Source organism: Primulina eburnea, chromosome 9 (assembly GCF_022965805.1).
Source record: "Primulina eburnea isolate SZY01 chromosome 9, ASM2296580v1, whole genome shotgun sequence".
Lineage (NCBI taxonomy): Eukaryota > Viridiplantae > Streptophyta > Magnoliopsida > Lamiales > Gesneriaceae > Primulina > Primulina eburnea.
This window is the reverse complement of record NC_133109.1, coordinates 33690162-33715241: the sequence shown is the minus strand read 5'-3', so window position 1 is coordinate 33715241 and position 25080 is coordinate 33690162. Positions and strand designations below refer to the sequence as shown.

General features: G+C 37.6%; 3 protein-coding genes and 1 non-coding gene across 6 annotated transcripts; 1 reads left to right on the top strand and 3 right to left on the bottom strand.

The window, feature by feature from the left end:
- The first annotated feature begins 1712 nt into the window (after positions 1-1712).
- On the top strand, positions 1713-1786 carry TRNAV-AAC (transfer RNA valine (anticodon AAC)). Its single transcript has one exon. It is a non-coding gene; the product is annotated as a tRNA-Val (tRNA).
- A 166-nt stretch (positions 1787-1952) lies between these two features.
- Positions 1953-4651, bottom strand: LOC140841911 (malate dehydrogenase, glyoxysomal). The gene is made up of 9 exons (XM_073209642.1): positions 4395-4651; positions 3997-4212; positions 3133-3447; positions 2876-2965; positions 2700-2783; positions 2576-2611; positions 2383-2472; positions 2206-2300; positions 1953-2129 (listed from the first exon to the last, which is right to left on the bottom strand). Exons 1-9 carry the CDS (start codon positions 4452-4454, stop codon positions 2057-2059), a joined length of 1059 nt encoding a protein of 352 aa, XP_073065743.1. The 5' UTR covers positions 4455-4651; the 3' UTR covers positions 1953-2056.
- A 989-nt stretch (positions 4652-5640) lies between these two features.
- LOC140841909 (uncharacterized) lies at positions 5641-9397 on the bottom strand. Its single transcript, XM_073209638.1, has 9 exons — positions 8782-9397; positions 8272-8336; positions 8126-8187; positions 6976-7974; positions 6807-6882; positions 6576-6698; positions 6366-6491; positions 6206-6288; positions 5641-6122 (listed from the first exon to the last, which is right to left on the bottom strand). Exons 1-9 carry the CDS (start codon positions 8978-8980, stop codon positions 5864-5866), a joined length of 1992 nt encoding a protein of 663 aa, XP_073065739.1. The 5' UTR covers positions 8981-9397; the 3' UTR covers positions 5641-5863.
- A 248-nt stretch (positions 9398-9645) lies between these two features.
- Positions 9646-24911, bottom strand: LOC140841910 (DUF21 domain-containing protein At2g14520-like). 3 transcript variants are annotated; one of them, XM_073209641.1, is made up of 12 exons: positions 24553-24911; positions 13257-13333; positions 13081-13164; positions 12364-12477; positions 12181-12267; positions 11885-12024; positions 11702-11789; positions 11324-11397; positions 10605-10732; positions 10257-10528; positions 10093-10183; positions 9646-9977 (listed from the first exon to the last, which is right to left on the bottom strand). In XM_073209641.1, the coding sequence occupies exons 1-11, from the start codon at positions 24728-24730 to the stop codon at positions 10142-10144; spliced, it is 1284 nt and encodes a 427-aa protein (XP_073065742.1). In that variant the 5' UTR covers positions 24731-24911; the 3' UTR covers positions 9646-9977; positions 10093-10141. The 3 variants fall into 3 exon arrangements, with proteins under 3 accessions (XP_073065742.1, XP_073065741.1, XP_073065740.1); XM_073209640.1 differs by having other exon boundaries at positions 9646-9981; positions 24553-24910; XM_073209639.1 differs by having other exon boundaries at positions 9646-10183; positions 24553-24910.
- Positions 24912-25080: the final 169 nt, after the last annotated feature.

The following is a 25080-nucleotide window of genomic DNA, read 5'->3' as shown; positions in this document are numbered from 1 at the left end:
AATAAATGTTTGTGTTTGAATAAAAGAGATCTTTGCTCTTAGCCCCTATCATGTATTATTTTCAAAAATTTGATCTTTTGCTGTACGCTCTAAGGTAAGAAACGAATTAGAGCTGTGCTAAGTATTGCTGAAGGAATCTGCTTAGTAACCATCGGTTGCGATCGTGTGGTTGGACTGTGAGGAGCAGTTCGTAAAAAACGGTGGATACAACCCGGTGGTACTCTAGTCAAAAAGGTAAAAGATTCAATTTATTTTACGGAAGCATGATGGGCCTTTTACTACAAAAAAAAAAAGAAAAAAAAGAAATCAATTATTTAAAATAAAGATATAAGGGCAAACTTGGAAATTTGAGGGATATGGGGAGTTGAAACAAAGTTTTAATGGGATAGGGAGTAAAGAGGAAGTTGAGAATGAAAATAGGGAGTTTTTGACAAAATCCCCTTTTAAATTTTATTTGTAATTTTTTCCCAATATTTGCTAAATTTTCCCTTTTTTATTTATTTATTAAAAAATAGTTTATAAGTTGTCTTAAAGTGGACGTTTTCATAATTTGTTTGATAAAAAATTAAAAACAACTTATAAACCGACAATTTATAAGATGTTTTAAAATGGGATAGCTCAAATTTTTTTTTAAAAAAAAAATTTATATTTTATTTCTCCAAAATATATTTATTAAATCTTCGTTTATCCAAATTTCTTAAATATCTAAGCTATCACTTAATTTTTTTATTGAATTTAAAATTAAAAAATTTCTATTTTTTTATTAAAATATAAAAAACAAAATTGTTAAAAGAGAAAATTAGTAACTACAATTTTTTTAATCAACATGTATTTGTATATATTAAAATAATAATATTAATTTTTAAAATATAAAATAAATTTATTTTTTAAATATTAAAATTATAAAACTATTATATATATAACTACTTAGATTAATTTATATATTATTATTTTTAATTTAAAAATAAAAAATCGGATAAAATATAAAATGTGATCATTAATTAACAATTCGATATAAATGATTAAAAGACATATTATGATTATGGATCCAAACTCTATTATGTATGTTATTTATTTCTGTTACTTACTACACCATTAAAACTTAACTAAAAACCCTTATGAAATAAGAAGTTGAATTCGAGAGACATCAAATGGAACCATAAAAACGAGTGGTAGCTTTCAAAGAGTGTCTGAGTTGATAGAGTATGTGAGCATTTAATCAATGATCATAAGTTCGATTTCTCATAACAATATTTTATTGAGCGAGCTTGTTACAGATAATTTACTTAGTATGATTTACTTTACTAAAATGGTTTGAAAACTATTTAATTTGAAAGTTTATCTAATGTACAACAAATAATAATGATCGTGAGGTATCATAAAAAGCAAAAACTTGTGTGAGACGGTCTCACGGGTCATATTTGTGAGACGGATCTCTTATTTGTGTCACTCATAAAAAAGTATTACTTTTTATACTAAGCGTATTACTTTTTATTGTGAATATGGGTAGAGTTGATCCGTCTCACAGATTATGATCCGTGAGACGGTCTCACATGAGACTCACTCATCATAAAAATAATACTTTTCAATCAACAAATAAATTATGTCAGGAGCGTTTGTATCACACGGGAAGATGACGAGTTTTTCCTAATTTAACTTGCTTTAAATATTTAATAATAATAATTAATAAAATTGGCAAAAGTCTGAACAACGGTTTCGTGGTGTAGTTGGTTATCACGTCAGTCTAACACACTGAAGGTCTCCGGTTCGAGTCCGGGCGAAGCCAATTTTTTTTCCCTTTTATATTCCCCATATTTAACCATTCATCCAACTAAACTGGATGCCAAAGCAGAGAAACGCCCATGAATTTGAAGTTGGAGTTGAATAATTTATATACATATACAGGAACATAAAACATGTTAAGAGAGAGATTTCTATAACCTTGTTGAGGCTTATGAAACTGCATATATTTATATATTTGCTGGTACAAGTTGTTGAAAGCCAAAAAAACAAACATATTTGTTCTGGTTATTAATGGACATTCTTATATATTTTTTCAATTCCTAATGAAGGAAACCCCCTTCTGAATACTTCCTTCCAGCTCCTTTTTCGCTTTATCCAATCCAGCCCTGTCAACAGTCGCATACCCATTAATGCCTGATAATATGCAATGGAAAATAGTGTGATAATATGCAAAGAATGTACCTCTCATACTCATTTAGAAGCCCGAGTTGGAACACCTCTTCAGCTCCTCCACGTCCGAGTCGAACTTTCGAGGCAAAGAAAGGGAGTTCGGTGACCTGTTATTATCATTCAACCATACATCACCACACACCTCATCAGTCCTCACTAGTAGGTCATTGACTGAGGATGAGATCATACCTGTGAAGCCACAAAAGCACATTCAATTATGCCAGCATCCCCTCGTAATCCACGGAGGCATGCATCTGCAAATTTCACTGCTGCATATGCCTGCAAATTTTACTTATCCATGTTATCTCCTCACTGGAAAAGTATTTACACCTTAACATTTTCGGTAAGCACAAGAAGATGATTGAAGCTGAAAGTCACTAACCATGGATAGTGTTGCAGAGCCAGCACCTGCTTTCGCCTGCAAATTTTGGGACAAGATTCCGAATCTTTAACAAATTTAATGTGTGTAAAAAATGAATAATTCAATGGATATGAACTGATAATACCTGAACAACTTCCGTTCCACCATCTTGAATACGCTTGGTTAGGTACTCGGTTTCCTCAGGTGTCAAGGAACAAGGAGGTTTTACCTGCAGAGCAATGATACCAAGATGGTTTCCTCTTTTAACTCCATAACACAAGAAAATGTTGACGAAAAGATCAAAAAAGGAAAAATCTTCACCTGTGAGAGAAGTGGCAAAATTGTCACTCCTGCATGACCTCCAACCACAGGAACACTAACCTCTCTTGGATCAAGTCCCAGAACTTCAGCCTTTATAAAGATTGAGATACAACATGAAATCGATTGCCTTAATAATTATAAAATTCAAATAAAAATTATTATGTTCTATCCTATGTTAGCATATAACAGAATTTCACATTTCCAGTTGCTAATAACAAAGCACTAAAAAACACATATAAATACTTGTTAAAACATACCACAAATGTATTGGCTCTCACAACATCAAGCATGGTAACTCCCAGAAGCTTTTTCGGGTCATAAGTGCCTGCTTTCTTGAAAACTTCGGCTGCAATAGGAACGGTAGAGTTCACTGGATTACTGATCAAATTGACAACAGCATTAGGGCAACACTTTGCAATGCCTTCACATAAGGTTTTAACAATCCCTGCATTGATTTTGAAAAGGTCATCTCTAGTCATTCCTGGCTTTCTTGGAACCCCAGCAGGAATTACTACAAGGTCCATTCCTGTAAGTGCATTCTCAAGTTGCTGCTGCCCGAGAAAACCCCGTACCTGTCGTACACCAGAAAATCAGTCCCATGTTAGGATTAAACCAGGAATCAAACCAGGACCCATGCAATTTCAGAAGTGCGATTTAACATTCACCTATTTAAATTTGACAGTGCTTTGATATTCCAATGCAACAACATAAAGCTACTCTTGGGCCTTAAATTGTGACAGCTAATCGCATATGTATAACTGATTTCAGACTACCTTTTGGAGGATTTTGGACCAACTGACATAAACTAAATATTTATAAAAAAGGAATACAGTTAAGTTGTGAAAATTACAGATAATTTAACTCAAAAGTCAAAACAGAAAGTTTCCATATGTCTAATATCAGCAATTGGGGGGTAATCAATACACCTCCTTAGCTTTGGAGTGGTCAGATATAACGATGAAACTTCACAATTTTTTTGCCAGACATTAAACCTTCGCATTCAAATAGCTCGATACAGTATAATGTGGTTGCAACCACACCCAGTCCGACAGACAAGTGGTTCAGTGTCGTGTAGTGAACTACAATCTATGTAAAAAAGATACAAATTTTTAGTAACTTACAACAGCACCAGTGTCCATATGACTGATATCAGCAGTCACACCAGGGGAATTAACAACATCATAAAGATGAAGAAGTGAAACCAAAGGATTCATTTTCATCAACATTGCAAGAGGTTGGCCAATTCCACCAGCAGCACCTAATATAGCCACTTTGTACCCAGGAGCTCCGCCTTTTGCCCTGCAATCAGCCTGCCTCAAAATGGGATTCTCCCCCATCTATTCAGCAAAGAGAAAAAGAAGAAAATAAAGCAAAACATAAGTTTCAGAAGAACGAAAACTCTTATGAGTCGTAATTTCGAAATCTATTCCGCTCAAGTACAAGCCGATGCACAATCGAAGGAACATCACAAATTTTCATGACAAGAAGTGAGTACTGATCAGATTCTTGGAGCATAAACCTGAAGATTTGAAGGGTGGAGATGAGCAGAAATTCTTGCAATACGCTGATTGAATTCCATCTTGCTGCTACACTGGTTATCGAATTGCCACAATATAATTGTGTTTGAAGGAAGAAATGAATCGTTTATGGATAAATAAGGAGTTGGGTCAGCAAGAGATCAAAGTGCAAGACTGATTGGGATTTATTGACGATATTGCAAGAATTTTTGTGAACCTTGTTTTTGTATCCAATGCTTGTGGCTCTGAAAAATCTTGTTCGTTGTTTGGGTTGGCTTTCGTAGGCCATTGGTTTTTTTTTTTTTTTTTTTTTTCATTTTATCTTATTCAAATTGAACCATCCCTTTCTTATAATATTTTTTTTAAAAAAAACTATTTTTTTAGTTAAAATATATTGAAAACTCACAAATAAAATGTTATCTTCGTTGCATAATATAATAATTTGTTAGACTATTTAAGAAAATGACTAACAGAGTGAGCGTTTTAATTTATTTTTTTTGGAAATTTACACAAGAACAAAACTTGTTAGCTTCTGCTCAAAATGATTTGATATAATTAATCTTTTTCAAGAGCTATTTTAGTTGTGTGACTGGAAATTATTTGATATTTGCATGTGTCAACTAAGAAAATAATTTTTATAAAAATCAAGTTTGAGTTCTTAGTTTCAAGTTGGTTTAAAAACTTTTAAATTTATCCAAACATCAATAATTTTGACACTAAATATTTATTTCCCTTGACAATAGATCATTCAAGAGAGCACAATAATTTCTACTTTCAGCATCAAATACAAAATTGCATGTACACATAGACATAGTTTGATACATATGATATAATAAACATGTGATATATAATATATGGATAGGTATAAAAAATTGGTGTTAAAATTTTAATTAAAAAAATGTGAAAGGGTAGTTTTGGTAATTCAGAATTAAGCCATTATACTTAGTCATATCCTTAAAAATGTCACCAAACACAACAAAGATTTCAACACACATTACAAATCTTTACATAATCATTTATTTTATCATTTATGTATTAATCATTTTTTAATCCTATCATTCGAACCAAATATAATCTTAATGTTTGATATGATTTTAATAAGAGTGATTAAATTTATTTATTAAATTGTAATGACAAAATCAACCTTATAATATAAAAATAAATAAAAATATTTATTTGATTTTAATTTCTAACTACAAATAAAATGAGAGAACAATAGGCTAGAATTATTTTTCAATCCTTCTCTTATCTCATGTACCAAACTATACTACACAGTCTTCGTACAACAGACAATACAAATACACCTAGAGTTTGCCAAACATCAACGAGAAGAATTCTCCAAATGAATCAAAACCCATCAAACAAAAATAAATAAAATAAAATAAAACAAAACAAAATACTAAACATAACAACAACAACAAGAAAACAAGTATAATTCAATCGATGATTGAACAACCAGGCACAAAAATAATCAATTTAAAAGTTTCTTAGTGCAACTCCTTGGTGTATTGATGCCATGAAAGTTTGGCTCCACAGCAGTCACAGGCCTCCTCCTACGGGACGTAGATCGAGATGAGGAATCAACAGTGCTAGAAGAAACGCCATTCCTAGTTTCTTTCCCTACCCTTTTTAGTTCAGGATGCTTGGGTGAATTTTCGTGTATCACTTCAAGTTTTTGACCAGGAATCAAGAAAGAAGTCACTACTTCCTTCTTTGTTGAAGCAAGCCTCCTGTTAAATTAGGCGAAACTCGGAACTTTAAAAGATTACACCTTGTTATTTTTCAAAACAAAGAAGGCGTGTTTCTCACTCACCCTTGAGGCTGAACTGGAGATGCAATTTTTCTGAACTTCTCCAATCTTTGAGTTGCGTTGCTTTTGAGAGGGGATTGTGATAACTACTCGTTTAGTAGAACAAGAGTTTTAGAATATTATTACTTCATCAGGTAGGAATAAAAGGGAAGAAAGTACTTACTTGGTTATCACTCCCTTGCTTCATCTGCAACTTTCCACCTAACGTGCTTGAATTTGAACTTTCGTTTTGAGATGCCAAGGAATTGGCTCTTCTCTCCAATGTAGCTTCTTTAAGAATTCCCCTCTCCTGTAAATTTAAACTGATGTAAGATTTCCACACAAAATATACAGCCGATTCCAAGAGTGAGAGTGGAGGTAAATAAAAGATTACATCCGTTCTTAGTTTAAAAGGTTTAGGATTAGTGGGTTTTGGTTTCTTGAATTTCAGTCCAGGAGCAAGAGCACCAGATAAAATCAAACCCTCCTTCAAATTATTTTCTTGTGCTTGAGCAGCCTGTCATCAATTATAGAAAGCAATGTTTTAATAGTAAGACAAAGTTCAATCAAAATGAAAGATGGAATTTGATGTTAAAAAAGATGAAATTAAAGAAAAATAACGAACCTTTTTTATGACGCCATATTTGTCATGCATGCCAAATATTTTTCTTTCGTTATGATTCGTATTATTATCATGCCTTCTGCAAACAATTGACTAAGTTATGCAAACAGATGATTCCAGAAATTAATAACCCAAACAACACTCAAACAAATTACGGAAAGAAGACTCAAACCTGTTCTCATCAGCACCCGCAGTATTTTCTTTGTCATCACAGTCCATAAATTTTCTCCGTCTTTCAGAAGAATCATTCTCAATTCTCTGGCTAAAAGATTCTACATGACTATCTGAGTTAGTTTTTGAAGTTTCATTTGGTTCATTTCCATCTTTGATATCACCATCCTCTCTGTTTGTGGCTTGAAAACTTGCAGTATCACTACCTTCCAGTTGCACACACCTCCCTTCTCCATTGTAAGGATTTTCTAAGGCCGAATCTGTATTGTGTAGCAATGGTGGCATAACTGAAGATGCGCAGCATTCTTCTTGCACTGATTCTTCAATTTCAAACTCTTTCACCATTTCTGCTGCCAGTAACTTTTTTTCAACATCGCTGCCGTCGTTCGATTTTGAACAATCTATAGGATCATCTAGCAACAATTTCTTGGAGACTTGTTTATTTGGTAACTTGCCTTTACTTTTACTTCTGTTCAATCCAACTGATTTTGCTTCGATTGTATCACAAGTTTGAGAATGAAGCCGTTCCCCTTTCTTTATTGAAGTGCCAGTTTGCCAATTCCTGCATGATTTACTAGAATGGCCCAGTATGTGTTGCTTTTTCTGATCCGTTATCTCGAGCTTGTTCATCCGTTCGCATAACTTAGTTAAGGGTGTGCGCCGTTCGAACGAAGTTTTGACCTTGATTGTTTTTTTGGGAGAGTGAAAAACTAAAGCCTTTGCTATCATTCTACTTTTTGGCACTTCAAAATTAGCTGGTTTTGCATTCTGAACACTTCGAAATGATTTTGGATTCGATAATTTGGTATTGTTCCTTGGAGTCGTAAGATACTTAGAAGCAACCTGCTTAACCTTAGTCATTGGTGTAAGTCCAGGCTTCAAGGAAGGCTTCATGATCCTTTTCATTTCACCATCCATCTTCTGAGAAAGAGAAGAAATTATTGCTAATCTTGGTTTGGGAGATTTAGGGGGAGCTGACATAGGACATTTTAAGGGTGTCCTGCAAAATAAAATTTGATTGGGGTAGAATCATTTTCAAAACATATATGATAAAATAACTCCTAAAACAAAAATCTCACATAAAATTTACACTACACTAATAGTATCCTTATATTTAACTACATCAAAGAGGCCTAATAAGCTATAATTACCTTGAAGAATTTCCAAGAGCTTTCCTAAGCCTTACAACATTTGGACTTCTAGCTGCCATTACCTGTATAAATAAATTATAGCATCATAAAAATTTGAAATTATTCAAAGAACTTTCAACTAACCACGAAAATAGATCGATGCAAACCCTGAGGACAAAGTTCTTGTAGATTGTTTCATGATCCATTTCTTCCTCGTGTTTTTGGTCACATCCTGAAACAATGCTAATAATAACGAGTTCTTCAAAAAAATTACTTGTTAAAGAATGCATTTGATGGCAGAGACAAATTTATTTCCAGCATTTCATTTAGTTAATCAAATGATACAACAGTTTCAGAATAAATTTATATACAAAAGCTCATCCAAATAGATTTTCGACCATGAAAGAATAGAGTTCATTAAATAAGTTTTAAACAAGTTGCGTTCAATCTAAACACCAACTAAAATACGTTCTCTGTATATAATCTATCTAATTTTCCACCATATGTATACCAAGTACCTCGAAATATATAGAACTAAAACCGAACTTTATGAAAAATGGGGAAAAAGAAAGAAGAAAACAAAAGGAAGAAGCTAAAATTCAAAATAAAGGTAGTTCCAAGTCTAGAATAAACCTAATCACTGAAAGAAAAATCTAGCATAAACACAAAACACTAACCAACACGGAGGCAAAACCAGTATCCGTCGTCCGGGTGGAAATGATCTGGAACAGTGAAATCAACGAACTTGGGCGCCTCCAATTTCTCGTAAAATTCCTCGCCCTCCCCTCCAGCTTCGTCGGCCGTCTCTCGATTTTTCCATGAACAAGATGACGAAGATGACAACAATTTACTGAAATTTTCTTCAATTTCCACCATTTTGTGAGTTATTCGGGGGGATTTCCCCTTATATAGCCTTTATTGAAGTGAAAATTGAAGAGAAATGGGTCGTGGGAGTTAGAAGTATTAATGGAACGTTGTCATCTTCGGTCGGAAGACAGCAGAAAGGGTGAAAATGAAATTTTCAACATGGATCTGCCTACTAGCCGTTGGAACCCGTCTTAGGTGGACTTTTTTTTTAAAAAAAAACTCCGCAATTGGAATTCGAATTGTGGACTACGTAGTTGGCCCGTTTAGTGTACAAGGCCCACAAATTGGCCCAGAAAATTTACCATTCTTAAAAAAATATCAAGTGATTATAAAAATAACAACAATTTATTTAGATGATTTATGGTTTTGAAGTTTGTAATTTATTTATAAGATGAGAGCAATATTTTTATCTGAAAAATAATTCTTTTAGTGAGATAAAATAGTACCCTCACAAAATATTTAATTGTGTTGATTCATTGAATTAATATTTCACGGGGAAATAAATTTGACTCAAAATCAATTGTATTATCGAATCACCTAACATACATGTTAATCCATGACAATTCCTCAATCATGCATCAATAAATTTTAAAAGCTATTACCAGATCAATTAGTATTATGTGAAATAAAAATATTAGAAAATAAGATATATTATTTTATTTTTTTAAAAAAAGTTGTTAGCATGAAAAAACCTAAGTAGTTAATGACACTATCTCAGTTATATGTACAATTTGAGTTTTTCAAAAATCATCTATCAATACATAACATTTTTTTACAACATTAGGCACAATCTTTGAATTGGTCCCCAAAAAAAAATATCACTAGTAAATTTGCTATGGAATTACATGGAGAACGACATCTGGTTGGTCTTTCTGAGCTAAAGATTGCCAAGTATCTTCCTAAAGGAATCTGGTGGGAATTCGGTTTAATGCCTAATTTCCCAAAAACATTCCCAGCTTAGACATCTTATGACATTGTCATCATAACAACTAGAGTTTCCTCCAATCTATCTACAGCAAAAAAAAAAAAAAAAAACAATTAGACTGATATAGTCCGGGTTCGAATTTTTAAATATGATCGTAAAACTGCCTAAATTTACTGGCATAGGACATAATGCTTACCAGTCTGTCTCAGATCAGTACATCACAAACCATATGTCATGATGAATCCTCATTCCTCAACGTGATGATCCGTTTCATCAAATATCTCTTCCTGCAATTTGAAATTACTAAATTAGTGACATTATAAGATTCGGGTTTTCAAACACAGGCATAATGGATTTCACCTGCAAAAGCTCTTCGATGACATCTTCCATAGTAATGATTCCGACTGCTTCCCCTTCTTCAGAGAGGGTAGGCAGTGGCATTTCATCTATTTGCAGGATATCAGAGTACATGTTTTTGGTCCATTTCTTGCTCCTAGGAGTACCCTTGAATGAATTGTTCCCACTGTTTGGGAAACTCTTCCATGTCTGCAGTGGTCTTTGGACCTTTACGTTCTTATTCTCCTTTGAAAGCTTTTCACCATCAATGTCTACCCTCACGTCCACGACTGATGCTACATGTGAGCAATTGTATAAAGTAGAGTTAGGCTATGCCCTATATATTGTTTAAGTAAACATAAGTTAGCTTACGATCCGCGGGTACTGAGGCAGCAGGCTGGTCCAGGGCTTTAGCACTCGGTTTTACCACAACAGCCATATGACTATGGCCCTTTTGGAATTCATTCAAAATGTCATACAATGGCATGGTTTCTGGAACCCTGAAACAGTAAACAAACAGAATGCCAAGGATTATCAAGAGTACTCGTCACTTATATCCAAGATTGAATGGCATACGATCACCGTAAGGTCTGTTGTTATGCAACTTAAACAAGCACTCCTTTAATATTTTCCAAATATCTCGGGACATGAAGGATCAATGGAAATTAAATCAACCAAATAATGCATTTAAAAGAACCAAACGAAAAATTTTCACACAGGCAAGCCAAGATTATGCGCGTCTTCATTCACTAAGTTGAAAAGATAAAAATTTAAAAGAGCGCATAAAAGAAAAAGCGGAGACAAAAACCAAAATAGAAGTTAACAATATTTTATTTTCTGAACTAGAATGTTATAATTCGAGTGTTTTTCGTATAGACATGTGCAGGTATGTATATACATTCAGAGATCACAAAAACAACAAATGTTCGTCTTCATGTTCACGTCCAGGTAAAACCTAAAAAATGATAGGTTTGGCATTAAAAAATAGTTACGAAAACAAATTTGTTGGAGCAAACAATTATTGATTTTCACTGTGTTCAATTTTTAGACAATTCTATGACCAATTATAAAGTTTCGGTGTGCCAACGGACCTTGGAATTTTGCGAATAGTGACACTCTTCACCGGGACTTCATCTTCTACATGAACGGTGAGTAAGTTTTTAGTCTACAAGTCAAATAAGTAAAAGAACAGTCAGGCGACTGCATCAACCAGAACATCAAAAAACAACAATCTCAAAGTAGTGATATAAGTGGTTTAGTGGCAGCTAGTACAGAATGGAAACAATTGAAAACTTAACAATCATGACAAGCCTCTTTTTTTCCCCCAAATAGAAACACAAGTGTATACCTAAATTAGCAGTTAATAGGTTACTCCAGTGGGATAAGTCCCCCCACCAAAACAGTTCATCCACACCAATATTTGTAATACTAATTACTTTCTGAAACTGAACCAGAGATGAAACATGTACCAGAACAAGTCCAACGATGTTAGTAGGATGTTCATAGTAAACAGGGATTCTGCTATGTCCTTTTTCCAAAATTTGATTCATCAAGAACCTAAAACATAACAGATAACAAAATTATTGTTAGTATTACAAACTTGACAGAAAGTCCACTTGCGGAACTTATAAGACTTGTCTAAGTGTCAAGACCTATCAAGCTTCGCATTTATATCAATTGTAAAAATATCAGATATTGGGGTCATGGCATCAGCGGCTGTTTTCTCAATGAGTTCCAGTGCCCCAGCAATAATTGTTGTCTCGTCATGTGTAAGTTCTCCACCCTTACCTGCCTGCAGGTTCAAAGCAAACAAGTCAAATTAAGGCATCAATGCAGGGAAGCTAAAGCCCCAGATCACAAAGTTCAAACATAAGCATAATCAATGATTGCCTGAAAGTGAAGGCAGTATAAAGGGTAAAAAAAATAAAGATAGATTTTTATCTCATACCTCATTGCCATGTAAATTAACAAGTGTTTTCAGTTCAGCGCGTCGAAATAAAGCTCTATTCTCATGGCCAAGCAGATAGTCTAACAACTGGAAAGTACAGAAACAGTGTGCAAAGGTGTTAAATTGCTAAAACAAATCAACTACTTTCTGCAAACCGGCGAGAACCTGGATCAAAACATGTACCTTGCTAATTGGATATGCAATTGGAAAACAGATCAAGACAAGCAAGCGAACTGCTGGAGCAACAGTAGCACCAATAGCAAGTCCATGTCTAGAGCAAACAGATTGTGGGATAATCTGAAGATAAAGAAAGGAATAAGTTGTTTTTGCTCAATCTTATCAATATACTACTAGGTTGTTATGTGCTTTAACAGAGGAGATAATAAGAATGCAATGCTAAAAGTCCAGCAATAGATATAGCAGATTGAAATTTTTCCCTCATTTTTTTAGTAGATGATTTGATGCCATCCTTGATGTACAATTATGTCCACGTTAAGAATTGTAAATCCAGTCTTGATATGACTCGTAAAAGACCTCAAATCTAGCCTTTAAAGGGAGTGGTGAAAAGAAAATGAAAATGTTATGAACTATAAAAGAATGTTACATCAAGCTCCTGGCTTATTTTGATCTTGGCAACAATCAAATGTCTATTAGCTTTCCCAATCTGATCATTATTACTCTGATTGTTGCAGTATGCATGCTTGGTTCTAACATGTATCAACCTCCTAAAGTCTCTGAAATTTCAGTTCAATCACTTTTGCTCTCACAGAGAAATGAAGGCCAAAAAATACTGATGGAACTTACGTCGAGCTAATTTTCTTCTCCTGCCGGAATCAGGGATTGTAATTTTCTTACAGGGATGAAAGGCCTCATAATAACTATACCAAGCAAATTTCTTACCTCACCAAATAGAAGTATTAAAGTTACAGATATCAGGATTGCGCCCCAAGCTGAAACTAAGCCGTCCAGGAAAATAGGAAGCGCCTAAAAATCAAATAAATAAAAATTCAAACATTAAACAATCCAACGTATCGATTAAAATCACATTTGGCTCACAACTATAAAGCTCTGTGTACCTCCATTGCAGCAGCGTTACAGATAAGAAGGGTACAAAGCAATAAATGCTGATTCTTGACAACGGGTAGTATTTTTGCTGTAAGCACCGAATGAAACTTCGTATCAATACCACACACAATGAAGAAATCAAAAAGAAAATACAGCACAAAGCCAGGTGATTAGCAAAATCATCAAAAACTAAGGCAATGCCTGGAAGTGTTTAAAAAAATATTTTCGTTCTCCCAGAACAGACTTAAAAATATATCACATTCTCTATGACAATATTTCAAAGGCAATTCTTAAAATTTTATATCTGTCAACATGAATATTATTCTCAAATCTATTTTTCATCACTATTATCACATTATATTTTATTTACCTATACTATATTTTTAAAATTTCAAAATATATCATTTAGCATCAGTATTAAATACACATATGACATAACACCGTTGTCCAGACAAAGTCTCCCATGTCTCACCGGTGTACAGTGGAGGAAAAAACATCTTTCGGAAAGTAAAATTAAATATACATCATATTCTCCGATACAAAATTCCGAAAAGTAAGATTAAATATACATCATATTCTCCGATACAAAATTCCGAAACATTACCCAACATATAAGCATTCAAAACTTCGGTCTCTGTGTTGTATTTGATATCATACCATTGAACTCCAAAGGAAAAATAATAATCAAACACCATAAACAGTGGTTCAGTTGCGTTTCCGGAAGTGGAATGGTAGCTGATGGATGCAACAAAGTTTTTGAAAATTTTCCAAATTTTCTAATTTGTTCATTAAATATTTTCCAGATTTGTAACAATAGCTCCGCGTTGGCTTCGGCAGCCGTTTCTACGAACGATAACTCACACGTGAATCCACACGCCTCATTGCAAATTCACATAATATCATACGATAATTCAAATTAACCTAATAACACAAACCCCGTATTCAAATGAACAAGGTGTTTGCACAATATTTGGTGTTGCGGGCGTGCCAGGTGCGAAGTGCACCGATTTGTGTGAAAATGATAAAATCTAACTTCTAAAAACAAGCGATTGTGAATTCTAAATTTGATCGTCGGTTCTAATCTCCTAAAACAACTATAACGCCAAAATAAAGAAAACTATTGGGATTTGAGGAATAAATCTCTGACATCGTTTATATTTTCAATAAACTGTAGAAATTTACAAGACATAAAAATATAAAATATGAAGTTGCTGAAATCTACAAACGAGAAGACGTAAATAGAAATATGCTTGAAAGCTTGAAAAAGACTATTGCTTGAATATTGGAAATTTTGCAGAGAGTATTTGCAGATTTGTCTGTGTTGAAGAGTTGTGTTGTGTTTTGTGTGTCGCCGATGAACTCTTTTTCTTCACTGTGAGATATGGTTTCTTCCACTCCCCCATGACCCATGTTTCCCCGCTTCTCATTCCACGATCTGTCTCGATCCTCCCACGATTCTTCCCACGATTCTTCCCACGTTTTCTCCAACTTAACGTCTCGTGATCAGTTTAAATGGACTGGGCTTGCTCTGCTAAGTTTGATGGGCCCATACAATTTAATCGGGCTTGTATTAATTTAACGTGGGCTTCATAATTTAATTATTTTTAGCCCAAACAATTGCCCCCCGCAAGCATTGGCCCGTGGGCCAAAATGCTTGTATGTAGCCAAATTCAATTCATTCATTTGGAGCGGCCCGTAAGCATTTTTTCTGAGGCGGGCTTGTAATTTTGGACCGAGCCCAATTATCTCTTGGATTTTTCACAGCCAACTCCCTTTCAGATTCAAAAACTCTATAGCCCGCTTTATTCTTATTTCTCTGTCTTCAACTTTTCTTTCCTCATCCCTGCATTCAGAGAACTACTTTTCTGTAGTCATTTCCACCCAAAGAGAGATTGGGTAGCTAATAAACTCAAAGTGCTTCTTGACCAAACTCTTCAACCTGCATTCCTCAAGGTATTCCAGCTGGTCCTCTTTTAGATCTCCTCATGTTTTCGCAGATGAGCCTATCTGGTAACAGTGAATGAGCCACTAGCTTGAGACTCCCATACATACCGATAATCATTATAATGTTAAGTAGTTACAGTAACCTTCTCAGCAACCAAGTAAGCTGAGTAGAAAGCAACACCAAGCTTAACTCCCCGTCGACCATGACCAGTACCGTCAATCCCTACCAGGTAATTGATGAATCTTACGTTAGTTGTTCCAACCAAGAAGTCATTCTGCTCATCATTGTGCCCTAATGGTGTTTGTGAATTTGTTCCAATGAAAATACATAAACATTTGCAAGACCCAAACTTGTTCTGTTCATGAAGTCTTCTTGTGATACCAACATGCATGTGTCATGTATGTGCCGATGCTTCTTACATCTATGTCATAGTTCTTCCGCTCGGGTACCCAACTGAGGTCGTCGCTCAAGCTTCAAGCACGAGTCACCACTGTCTGCCCCTACTCATGACTCCAACCTCTATGGCCATTGGTAAATGTACTGCCCGTTTCTTGAATCTTATGCAATACAATTTGGTTTCTTCTTCCTGCCTTGTATGATTAACCTTGAGGCACTTTGACTCGCCTAGAGAAATTTGAGGGAATGACGACTTGTTTTGCCACAATATTGATCACTGTCATGTTACTCTATGTCATTTCCATGTTGGCTCCTTGTAGATGTTTACATGTCACTGCCCTTTGTTCCTTTGCTAGTATCGAGTTCCTGCGGGGAGTTGGATGGTTTTGTGCACCCCACCGACAAACAACTGATTCAAGCCATGTGTTGGCATAACTCCCCGCTAGATCACTAGCTCCCTTGTTCAACAAACGTGCATATGACCATGAATTGGCAGCCAAGAGGTAACTCTAATATTTTCTTTGTGTGTTGCACATCACTTGGGTCACATTCCCCCTACCCAAGCAGCCATTTGCATGCATTGCACTTCAGTTGGACCCCTTTCCCACATACACATTTACTTACTGTTCTTGCATGCGGTGACTCCGCTTTGTATTTGTTGACTGTTGGTTTGATGTTGTGGTTGTCGGGTGATGGATGTGGAATGAAGGTGGGTTTGTATGTGATGTTGTGTATTGGATGTTGGAAAGGAGTTTCTATTCGTTCTTAATCCACTTAACCCAACTCATTTCAATATCTTCAATCAAAACCATAGATTGGTCTAAAACTCCCCACTCGAGATTATTCTCTTCCTTGATTCTCTATCGAAAGAATCCAATATGATAAAAGTGGCCTACTGGCCAACTTTCATTGGTCTTTCTCGTTTTTTGAATCATAACCAACAAATATTTGCATTAGTGGCCTTACCGCCTACTTAAAACAAAATTTTACAACATGAAGCTAAAAACCGTACAAAAATGGCTAGATAGCCTATTTCAATACCAAATTCCACTTCTGGGTTCTCTTGGGGTTCGCATAACGCCCTTGTTCTCTTCTGTTCTTCATTATTATTCGTTGTTCCGTTCGGTGAGCCCAACTCCCCGCTCGGTATGTTTCTTTCTTGCCCTATTCTAAGTGGCCTGAAGGCCTACTTCATGGGCCTGTCACTGCACACGCAAACAACCAATTTATATAATGGTGGTACGGTCCACTTCACCATTATTTCTGATACCATAAAAACATTGGAAATAAGTGGCCATAAGGCCGACTCCCTAGTGAAACAAAGGGCCTTAAAAATGATGAATGAAAGTGGCTTACTGTCCCACTCTCTCTTATCAATTTTATTGTTGAATCATAAACAGATATTTATTTCAGTGGCCCTAAGGCCTACATCACGTGACACCTTGAAATCAGGAACTTAATATTAAAAAAATGGCCCTGAAGGCCTACTCCCCACTGAAAAATGCCAACTCCCCACTGAAGATTAGCCTTTGTGATTGCTTTACTCGCAAGATCTTCCTAATTTTTCCCTCATACTCGGAAAATAGGGCTTGAGATACTTGCCGTTTATGCATCTTTTGTGTGGATGGCCATCTATGCTTGATAGCCAATATGCATTTCCGTCTAACACCTTATGTATCTTGAATGGTCCCTCCCAGTTGGGAGACCATTTGCCCAGCTCCCTATCCTTTGTTCCTAGTGGTAGTATGGTCTTCCACACTATTTCTCTTTCATGGAAACTTTTCTTGTTAACTCTTTTGTTGTAGATTCTTGCCACTTTCTGTTTCTGTAACAGCAAAGCATTGTACGCTTGGATTCTCAACTCATCTAGTTCTTCTAGTTCCATAATCATTGCTTCATTATAATGCTCAAGGGAAAGTTCATTTTGCTTTGCCACTCGCATTGATGGCACCATAATCTCCAATGGGAGCACTGCATCATGGCCAAAGGTAAGGGAAAAAGGGCTCACTCCAGTGGCAGTCCTCTTGGATGTCCTGTATGCCCACAGAGTTTCTGATAATAGCCTTGGCCAATCCCTAGGATTCTCTTCCATCATCTTTTGTAGAATCTTTATCAACACTTTATTTGACGCTTCGGCTTGCCCGTTGGACTGTGGGTAATGAGGGGATGAGTTTATCAATTTAATTCCATAGTCTTCTGCAAACTCCCTCATATCTGAGCCTGTGAACATAGTTCCCTGATCTGTGGTCAATGACTCTGGAATTCCAAATCTATGAATAATATTCTCTTTCACAAAGTTAATAACATCCCCTTGCTCCGCTTTCTTCAAGGGCACTGCTTCTACCCATTTGGTGAAAAAATCTGTAGCCACAAGGATGAACGAGTGGCCTTTAGATGATGAAGGGTAGATTTTCCCTATTAAGTCCATGGCCCAGCCTTTGAATGGCCATGGTTTGACAACGCTGTGAAGTTCATCCGCTGGAATTCTTTGGATGTTCCCGTGTCTCTGACATGGCTGACATCCCTTAGCATATTTGATGCAATCTTTCAGGATGGATGGCCAATAGTAGCCATACCTCCTTATCAACCATCTCATCTTTATTCCAGATTGATGCGCTCCACACACTCCCTCATGAACTTGCTTCATGATCTCCAAAGCCTCTGGGAAGCCTATGCATCTGAGAAGCAGACCATCTAGCCCTTTCCTGTACAAATCACCCTCCACTAAAACGTAATTAAGAGCTCTCATTTTTAAACCACGTGGAATATCTCTCCCGGTTGATTCTAGCACCTGTTTTATGTCATCCCTCCAGTCACCAGCTAAGTTTATATCCAAGTTGAGCGTATCTACCTGAATCCCTCTTTGCTGAATTGAAGGGTGGTTTCTCTTTTGAATCAACACCAGCCTGTGTGTAAGTTCCGGAGACATCTTCAATCCCGAAGCAACCTGTGCCAACTCGTCTGCCTCCCAATTTTCTTGTCTTGGGACGTGTACTAATGACACTTCCTCGAAATCATCTAGCAGTTGGGATGCAGCGGTATAGTAAGGAGCTAAGGACAAACTTGTGCATTTGAACTCCCCTGACAGCTGTTTGAGTACCAGCTGAGAATCCCCTGATATCAATAACTCTCTTGCACCTAAGTCTTTCAGAATTTCCAATCCAATGACCAGTGCTTCGTATTCCGCTTGATTGTTGGTGCATGGGAAATTCAAATTAAAGGATAGAGCGGTTTTCACACCTCTTGGGGAGGTGATCACAATACCAGCTCCAGCTGCTGTTTCTGTACTTGATCCATCGAACTTCAACTCCCAGGGTTGAACTCCCACTCCACAAACTGGAAATCCAACCTGTTCTCCAATAAACTCATCAAGTGAAGGGTGATCAGCTAAAAAATCGGCGATAGCTTGGCCTTTTACTGATTTTTGGGGATAATATGTCAATGTAAACTCGGCCAATGCTAAAGACCATTTGCCAATTCTCCCAGAGAGGATGGGTCTATTAAGCATGTATTTAATCAAATCGGTTTTAGCCACCACAAACACTCTTGATTGAATCAAATAATGTCTTAACTTAGTACATGCATAATACAGTGTTAAGCATAGCTTTTCAATCACAGAGTATTTCACCTCTACTGGAGTAAGGAATCTACTCAAATAATAGATGGCTTGTTCATTTCCTTCATGATTATTTTGAACTAGTAGGCATCCAATTGACTCATGAGCAGCAGAGATGTATAATTTAAGGGGCATTCCATACCTGGGAGGCATCAGAACAGGTGGGTTAGATAGATAACCCTTGATCACATCAAAAGCTTTCTGATGCGATTCCTCCCATTTGAACTCCCCTCTGGTGCACAAGAAATCCCAGAAAGTTTCCTGCTTTCACGCCAAATGCACATTTCAATGGATTTAACTTCAATTCATGTTGCCTCATTCTTTGGAAACTCTTCCTCAAGTGCTCAATGTGATCAGTAGCTTGTTTAGACTTTACAACTATATCATCTATATATACTTCAATATGATGTCCTATCATGTCATGAAAGATGGAGTTCATGGCTCTTTGATACGTGGCTCCCGCGTTCTTTAGCCCGAATGGCATAACAAGCCATTCAAACGTACCAACAGCTCCCGGGCATCTGAATGCTGTTTTGTGAGTGTCAGTCTCAGCTATTTTGATTTGGTTGTAGCCCGAGAATCCATCCATGAAAGATAACATCTCATGTCTAGCCACTGAATCAATCAACATATCAGGTATCGGCATTACATACACATCCTTGGGAGTTGCACAGTTCAAGTCTCGGAAGTCGATGCATATTCTGACCTTACCATTCTTTTTCATTACTGGCACAATGTTTGAAAGCCATTCGGTATATCGGATTGGCTTTATAAACTTGGCCTTTAACAACTTCTCCACTTCCTCTTTTACTTTCAATTCAACTTCTTTTGACATGCGACGAGATGACTGTTGAAATGGTTTGAAACCTTCTTTGAGTGGAAGTCGATGTTCGACCAATTTTCGGTCCAACCCTGGCATGTCATCATAACCCCATGCAAAACAATCTTTGTATTCCTTCAACATGCTGATCAAGTCTTGCTTCAACTGCTCTTCCAGTAACTTACTCACATATACAACTTTTGGATTCTCAAGCTCCCCCAAGTTAATCTCTTCCAATGGGTCTTGAACTTCATGTTGGCCATCTTCCAGTTGAGATGGCGCCATCAACAACTCATCGACTTGGAGCTCATCATTTTCGTATTCTTCTTCTTGGACCACTTCAGTTCCATAAGTGTCCCATGCTTCCTCTTCCTTTAGTTTTTCCAGTACTTGCTGCACATGTGCCTTCCATATAGAGGTTGCAGCTACCTCCTTTCCTCGTTGGTTCGAATCAATCATCAATCTCCTCAATCAGTGGCTGAATTATCGGCCTCGATGGCACGATAACGGTAGGTTTGAGGATTCTTTCCAACACCGAGCTTGGAGTTGGTGTTTGCATGTACAGTGGATTTTCTTTCTTGCTATTGCTACGGATTTTGATGGGCCCAAAATCCCCATTATAATATCTGGCTTCTACTGCACTTGCACTTGTTTGGAACGGTTGTCCATCCGCTTCTACGACCTCCACGTCATCCCCCTTCCAAAATAACAACAGTTGGTGCATTGAGGATGGTATGCACTGGTTTGCATGGATCCAATCTCTGCCTAACAACGCTTGGAAGTTGGCGGAGGAGTTTACCACGAAGAATGCACATAAAGATGACATACTCCCCACAGTAACATCGGCGGGGAGTACCCCAATGGTCTTGGTAGTTTCCCCTGTAAATGCAGCAACCGAAACTTCTGAAGGGATCAAGTCTTCTTCATTTTTGCCTAGATTTTTCAACATTCTTACTGGGAGAACGTTCACTGCTGAGCCATTGTCAATCAACACTCTAGACACTGGCTTCCCATTCAAGTGGGCTTTGATGTACAACGGCCTTATGTGCTTGGTCATGGCCGGTGTAGGCTTTTCAAGTATCACCTGCTGAGGCTTGTTTCGGTGATCCTCCTTGATAATCACTTTTGAACTCCCTTCGGGGAGTTTAATTGCCTGATCTTCTTTTTGCGACGATTCATGGGGTATCAACTCCCCGTTCCCTTCTTCTACCATTTTAAATATCTCGGGTAGTATCACCACTCCAGTGGCACAATCCACAGTGATGTGAAATTCCCCAACGCGAAAATTAATTGATTTCCTTGCTTGATCATCCTCTTCGCTTAATAAATCATCATCGTCTTCAACAAACTTGTCCTCAGTAGCCGATCTTCCAAACTTAGATTTACTCCCCACTGGCTCATTGGAGACTGGAACATCAGTTTTGGATTCATTCTTCAGCTTAGCGAACTCCTCTCTTCTTGCAATAGCTCTTTCTCTCAACAGTCGTCTCTTTTGTGTCCTAGTCGGTGGCCTAGGGAACTTTTTTTGTTGGGCCACTCTCCAAGACTCACTGAACTCCCCTCTGGCTGGAAGAACGTATCTTGGCTTTACTCCACTGTTCTCAATCATTTTTCCTTTTGTGATTTCGTATGAACGCCGTTCTCTGCCGTGATCAGCTGATACTTTTCTGGTTTCCACCCTCCTTGACTCAAATTCACATGCATTTCTCCTGTTTGAATACCTTTGGTGATGACTGTGAGATGACTCCCCTCTGAACCATTGCTTCTCCATCACTGGTCTTTCAAGAAAATGTTGATCCCTCGGCCTAAAGGCCGCGGATTCACCAACACTTCTAGGGAAACGCTGCTGGGCTATTGGCATTCCATCGACACTGTGCCTTCCATGAGCTTCAAACAATTGACCCTTTGGAATCCAGTATTTCTTGATCACTCGGTCTTTCACTGCAAAAGATCGCCTTCTCTTCTCATTGAGAAGATCTCTCAAATCTGTCATATTCACATTAACCAAAGCAACGGGGGGAAAAGGATCGTCATCCACCGCCATAGACTCTTGTTTGTTAGGGAACTTCACAACTCCCTTGTTAATTCTGTCCTGCAAGATATTCTTGAACGCCCAACAAGACTTCGTAGCATGATTGTAAGAGTTGTGGTACTTACAATACTCTCTTCCCTTCAGCTCTTCTGTAGGTGGCATCTTATGATCAGGCGGGAATGTGATGAATTTTTCCTTTACCAAGAAATCGAAGATTTCCTCGGTCTTTGACGTGTCAAAAGTATAGTGCATGTCTTTGGGGAGTTGGGAGCTATTATTCTTTTCAGGTTCTGCTGGCTTCTTTTTTAGCAGGGGAACGGTGCAAGAACCAGCTGACCGAATCTCCGCCAATGCCACATCTTCCACCTCTTGATAATACGACCCCATAGCAGTTTTCTTCTTGTACGACTCTTCCCTCAAAAGCTCTTCGTATTCAGCCACTTTGGCGGCTAGCTCAAAGAAATCCCTGAACTCCATTCCCTGGAATTTCTTCCTTAATTCAAAATCTAGCCCCTTTTGTGCCATCTTCACGAACTCAGTCTCGGGTAGGAACACCTTGCACCTATTCTTCATCTTCTTGAACCTGTCTATGAAATATTCCACAGACTCTCCTTTCTTTTGAGTGACTCTGGATAAGTCGGCAATGCACACTTCAGGCTCTGTTCTATAGAATTGAATGTGAAATTGTCTTTCCATTTCTTGCCAACTCATCACTGAATTTCTGGGGAGCGAGGCATACCAAGCGAATGCAGTTCCAGTGAGGGAATTTGGGAATAGCCGCAACTTTAGATTGTTGAAGTTCTCCAAGTTGGCTAATTCCCCGCACTGGATGGTGAATCTGGCTATGTGTTCCATGCTGGACTGGCCATCCTCCCCGGAGAATAAACTGAACTCATGCACTCTATAACCCCTTGGGTACGGGTTATTCACGTCAATGTAGTCTGGATATGGTTTGTGGAACTCTGGGCGGCCAATCTGTTTCAAGGCCGGCCCATATAACTCTTGAACAGCTTCTCTCACCATTTCTGGATCAATCCCGTGCAAATTCCGAGCGGGGAGTTGGTGATGGTAATTTGCCCCCCGAGCTTGAAACCCTGCATTTAAACCAAAATTACCCCCTGGGAAGCCTCCATCTCCTCCTGGATAATCCATGTGCGATATGTCATCATAAGCTCCCGGTTGGTACAGAGGATTGGTCACGCTGAACACTTGAGCAACTGGTTGCTTCGAGCTCCCCACTCCATGAGTACGTGGATATGGCTGAGCTCTCCCTCCTAAGGTTTCTTCTCTCTTGTGAGGTGGTGTGTACCTTCTTTCGGGCTGATTTGGGAGAGTACACTCTGGGCGGCGGGGATCGCCAGCCCTTGAGTCTCCAACTCCCTGATCGGATTCATGAACTTGGTTGCTTCCCTGGTCAGCCTCTTTGCCAGTAGTATTTTGCTCTCCTCGAAGGGACTTACTCGGCTTACACAAAATGGATTTCAAACAGTCAGCCATCGCCTTAGATAATGCCAGTGAGATTTCCTCAATCTTTGTATCAGTCAGTTCTCCAATCACCCTGTTTGAGACTTGGTCATTAGTAGTAGAAATCTGTAGATCCATTTCTTCAACCTGTGGTTCAACAACGTGTTGTTCTGGCTGAGGCGCTTGAGTTCCCTCTTGATTCGCCAGAGACTCCCCACCCTCCTGATTCACGTTTTCCTTTCTTCTTGGCGGCATAGTGATGGTCCCACTGGGCGTGCCAAAAATATGTTTGCACAATATTTGGTGTTGCGGGCGTGCCAGGTGCGAAGTGCACCGATTTGTGTGAAAATGATAAAATCTAACTTCTAAAAACAAGCGATTGTGAATTCTAAATTTGATCGTCGGTTCTAATCTCCTAAAACAACTATAACGCCAAAATAAAGAAAACTATTGGGATTTGAGGAATAAATCTCTGACATCGTTTATATTTTCAATAAACTGTAGAAATTTACAAGACATAAAAATATAAAATATGAAGTTGCTGAAATCTACAAACGAGAAGACGTAAATAGAAATATGCTTGAAAGCTTGAAAAAGACTATTGCTTGAATATTGGAAATTTTGCAGAGAGTATTTGCAGATTTGTCTGTGTTGAAGAGTTGTGTTGTGTTTTGTGTGTCGCCGATGAACTCTTTTTCTTCACTGTGAGATATGGTTTCTTCCACTCCCCCATGACCCATGTTTCCCCGCTTCTCATTCCACGATCTGTCTCGATCCTCCCACGATTCTTCCCACGATTCTTCCCACGTTTTCTCCAACTTAACGTCTCGTGATCAGTTTAAATGGACTGGGCTTGCTCTGCTAAGTTTGATGGGCCCATACAATTTAATCGGGCTTGTATTAATTTAACGTGGGCTTCATAATTTAATTATTTTTAGCCCAAACACAAGGTAATCACGAAAAATGCATATAGTAATAAAACAGGAAATAAATAGGATTTTTCTAAAAAAAAAAAAATTAACAAAAGCGTTTACCAGCATGTTTCCTATCCTTTGGAGTTCCAGATTTTTCAAGAACTTCAAGATCAACGAGACTCAACGACATCAGCCCCAGCGTAAGCCCGGACATTGACCCCGCGAACAGAACCAGAAAAACAACTATTATAATATAAATGAAGAAATCCGTCCCGCAACATGTATGCTCAACCGCCATTCAATCCTCCAAACGCCGCCGACGCTACCTCGCGTCTAAAAATCAGCTGCCTCGAAATGCGCAGAGCAGAGAGAGTGTGTAAGAACCGGAGGATGCGGACTCTCGAGACATTTATAACAGAAGAAGGAAGAGGTGACGTGGGAGGATGAGAATATTGGCCAGGTGGTGTTTTCTGGTGAAAGATGATTTTCTGATACAGTTCCAATCTCTACAGTGACGTACTTATCTGTACAAAACTTTAGCGACACCTAAGCGAGACATCGATTATATATGATACTTTTTTTAAGTATTATAAATTATTATTGTCGTTATTATCTTGTAATCATGGATGGAGGAGGATCCGATTCTTC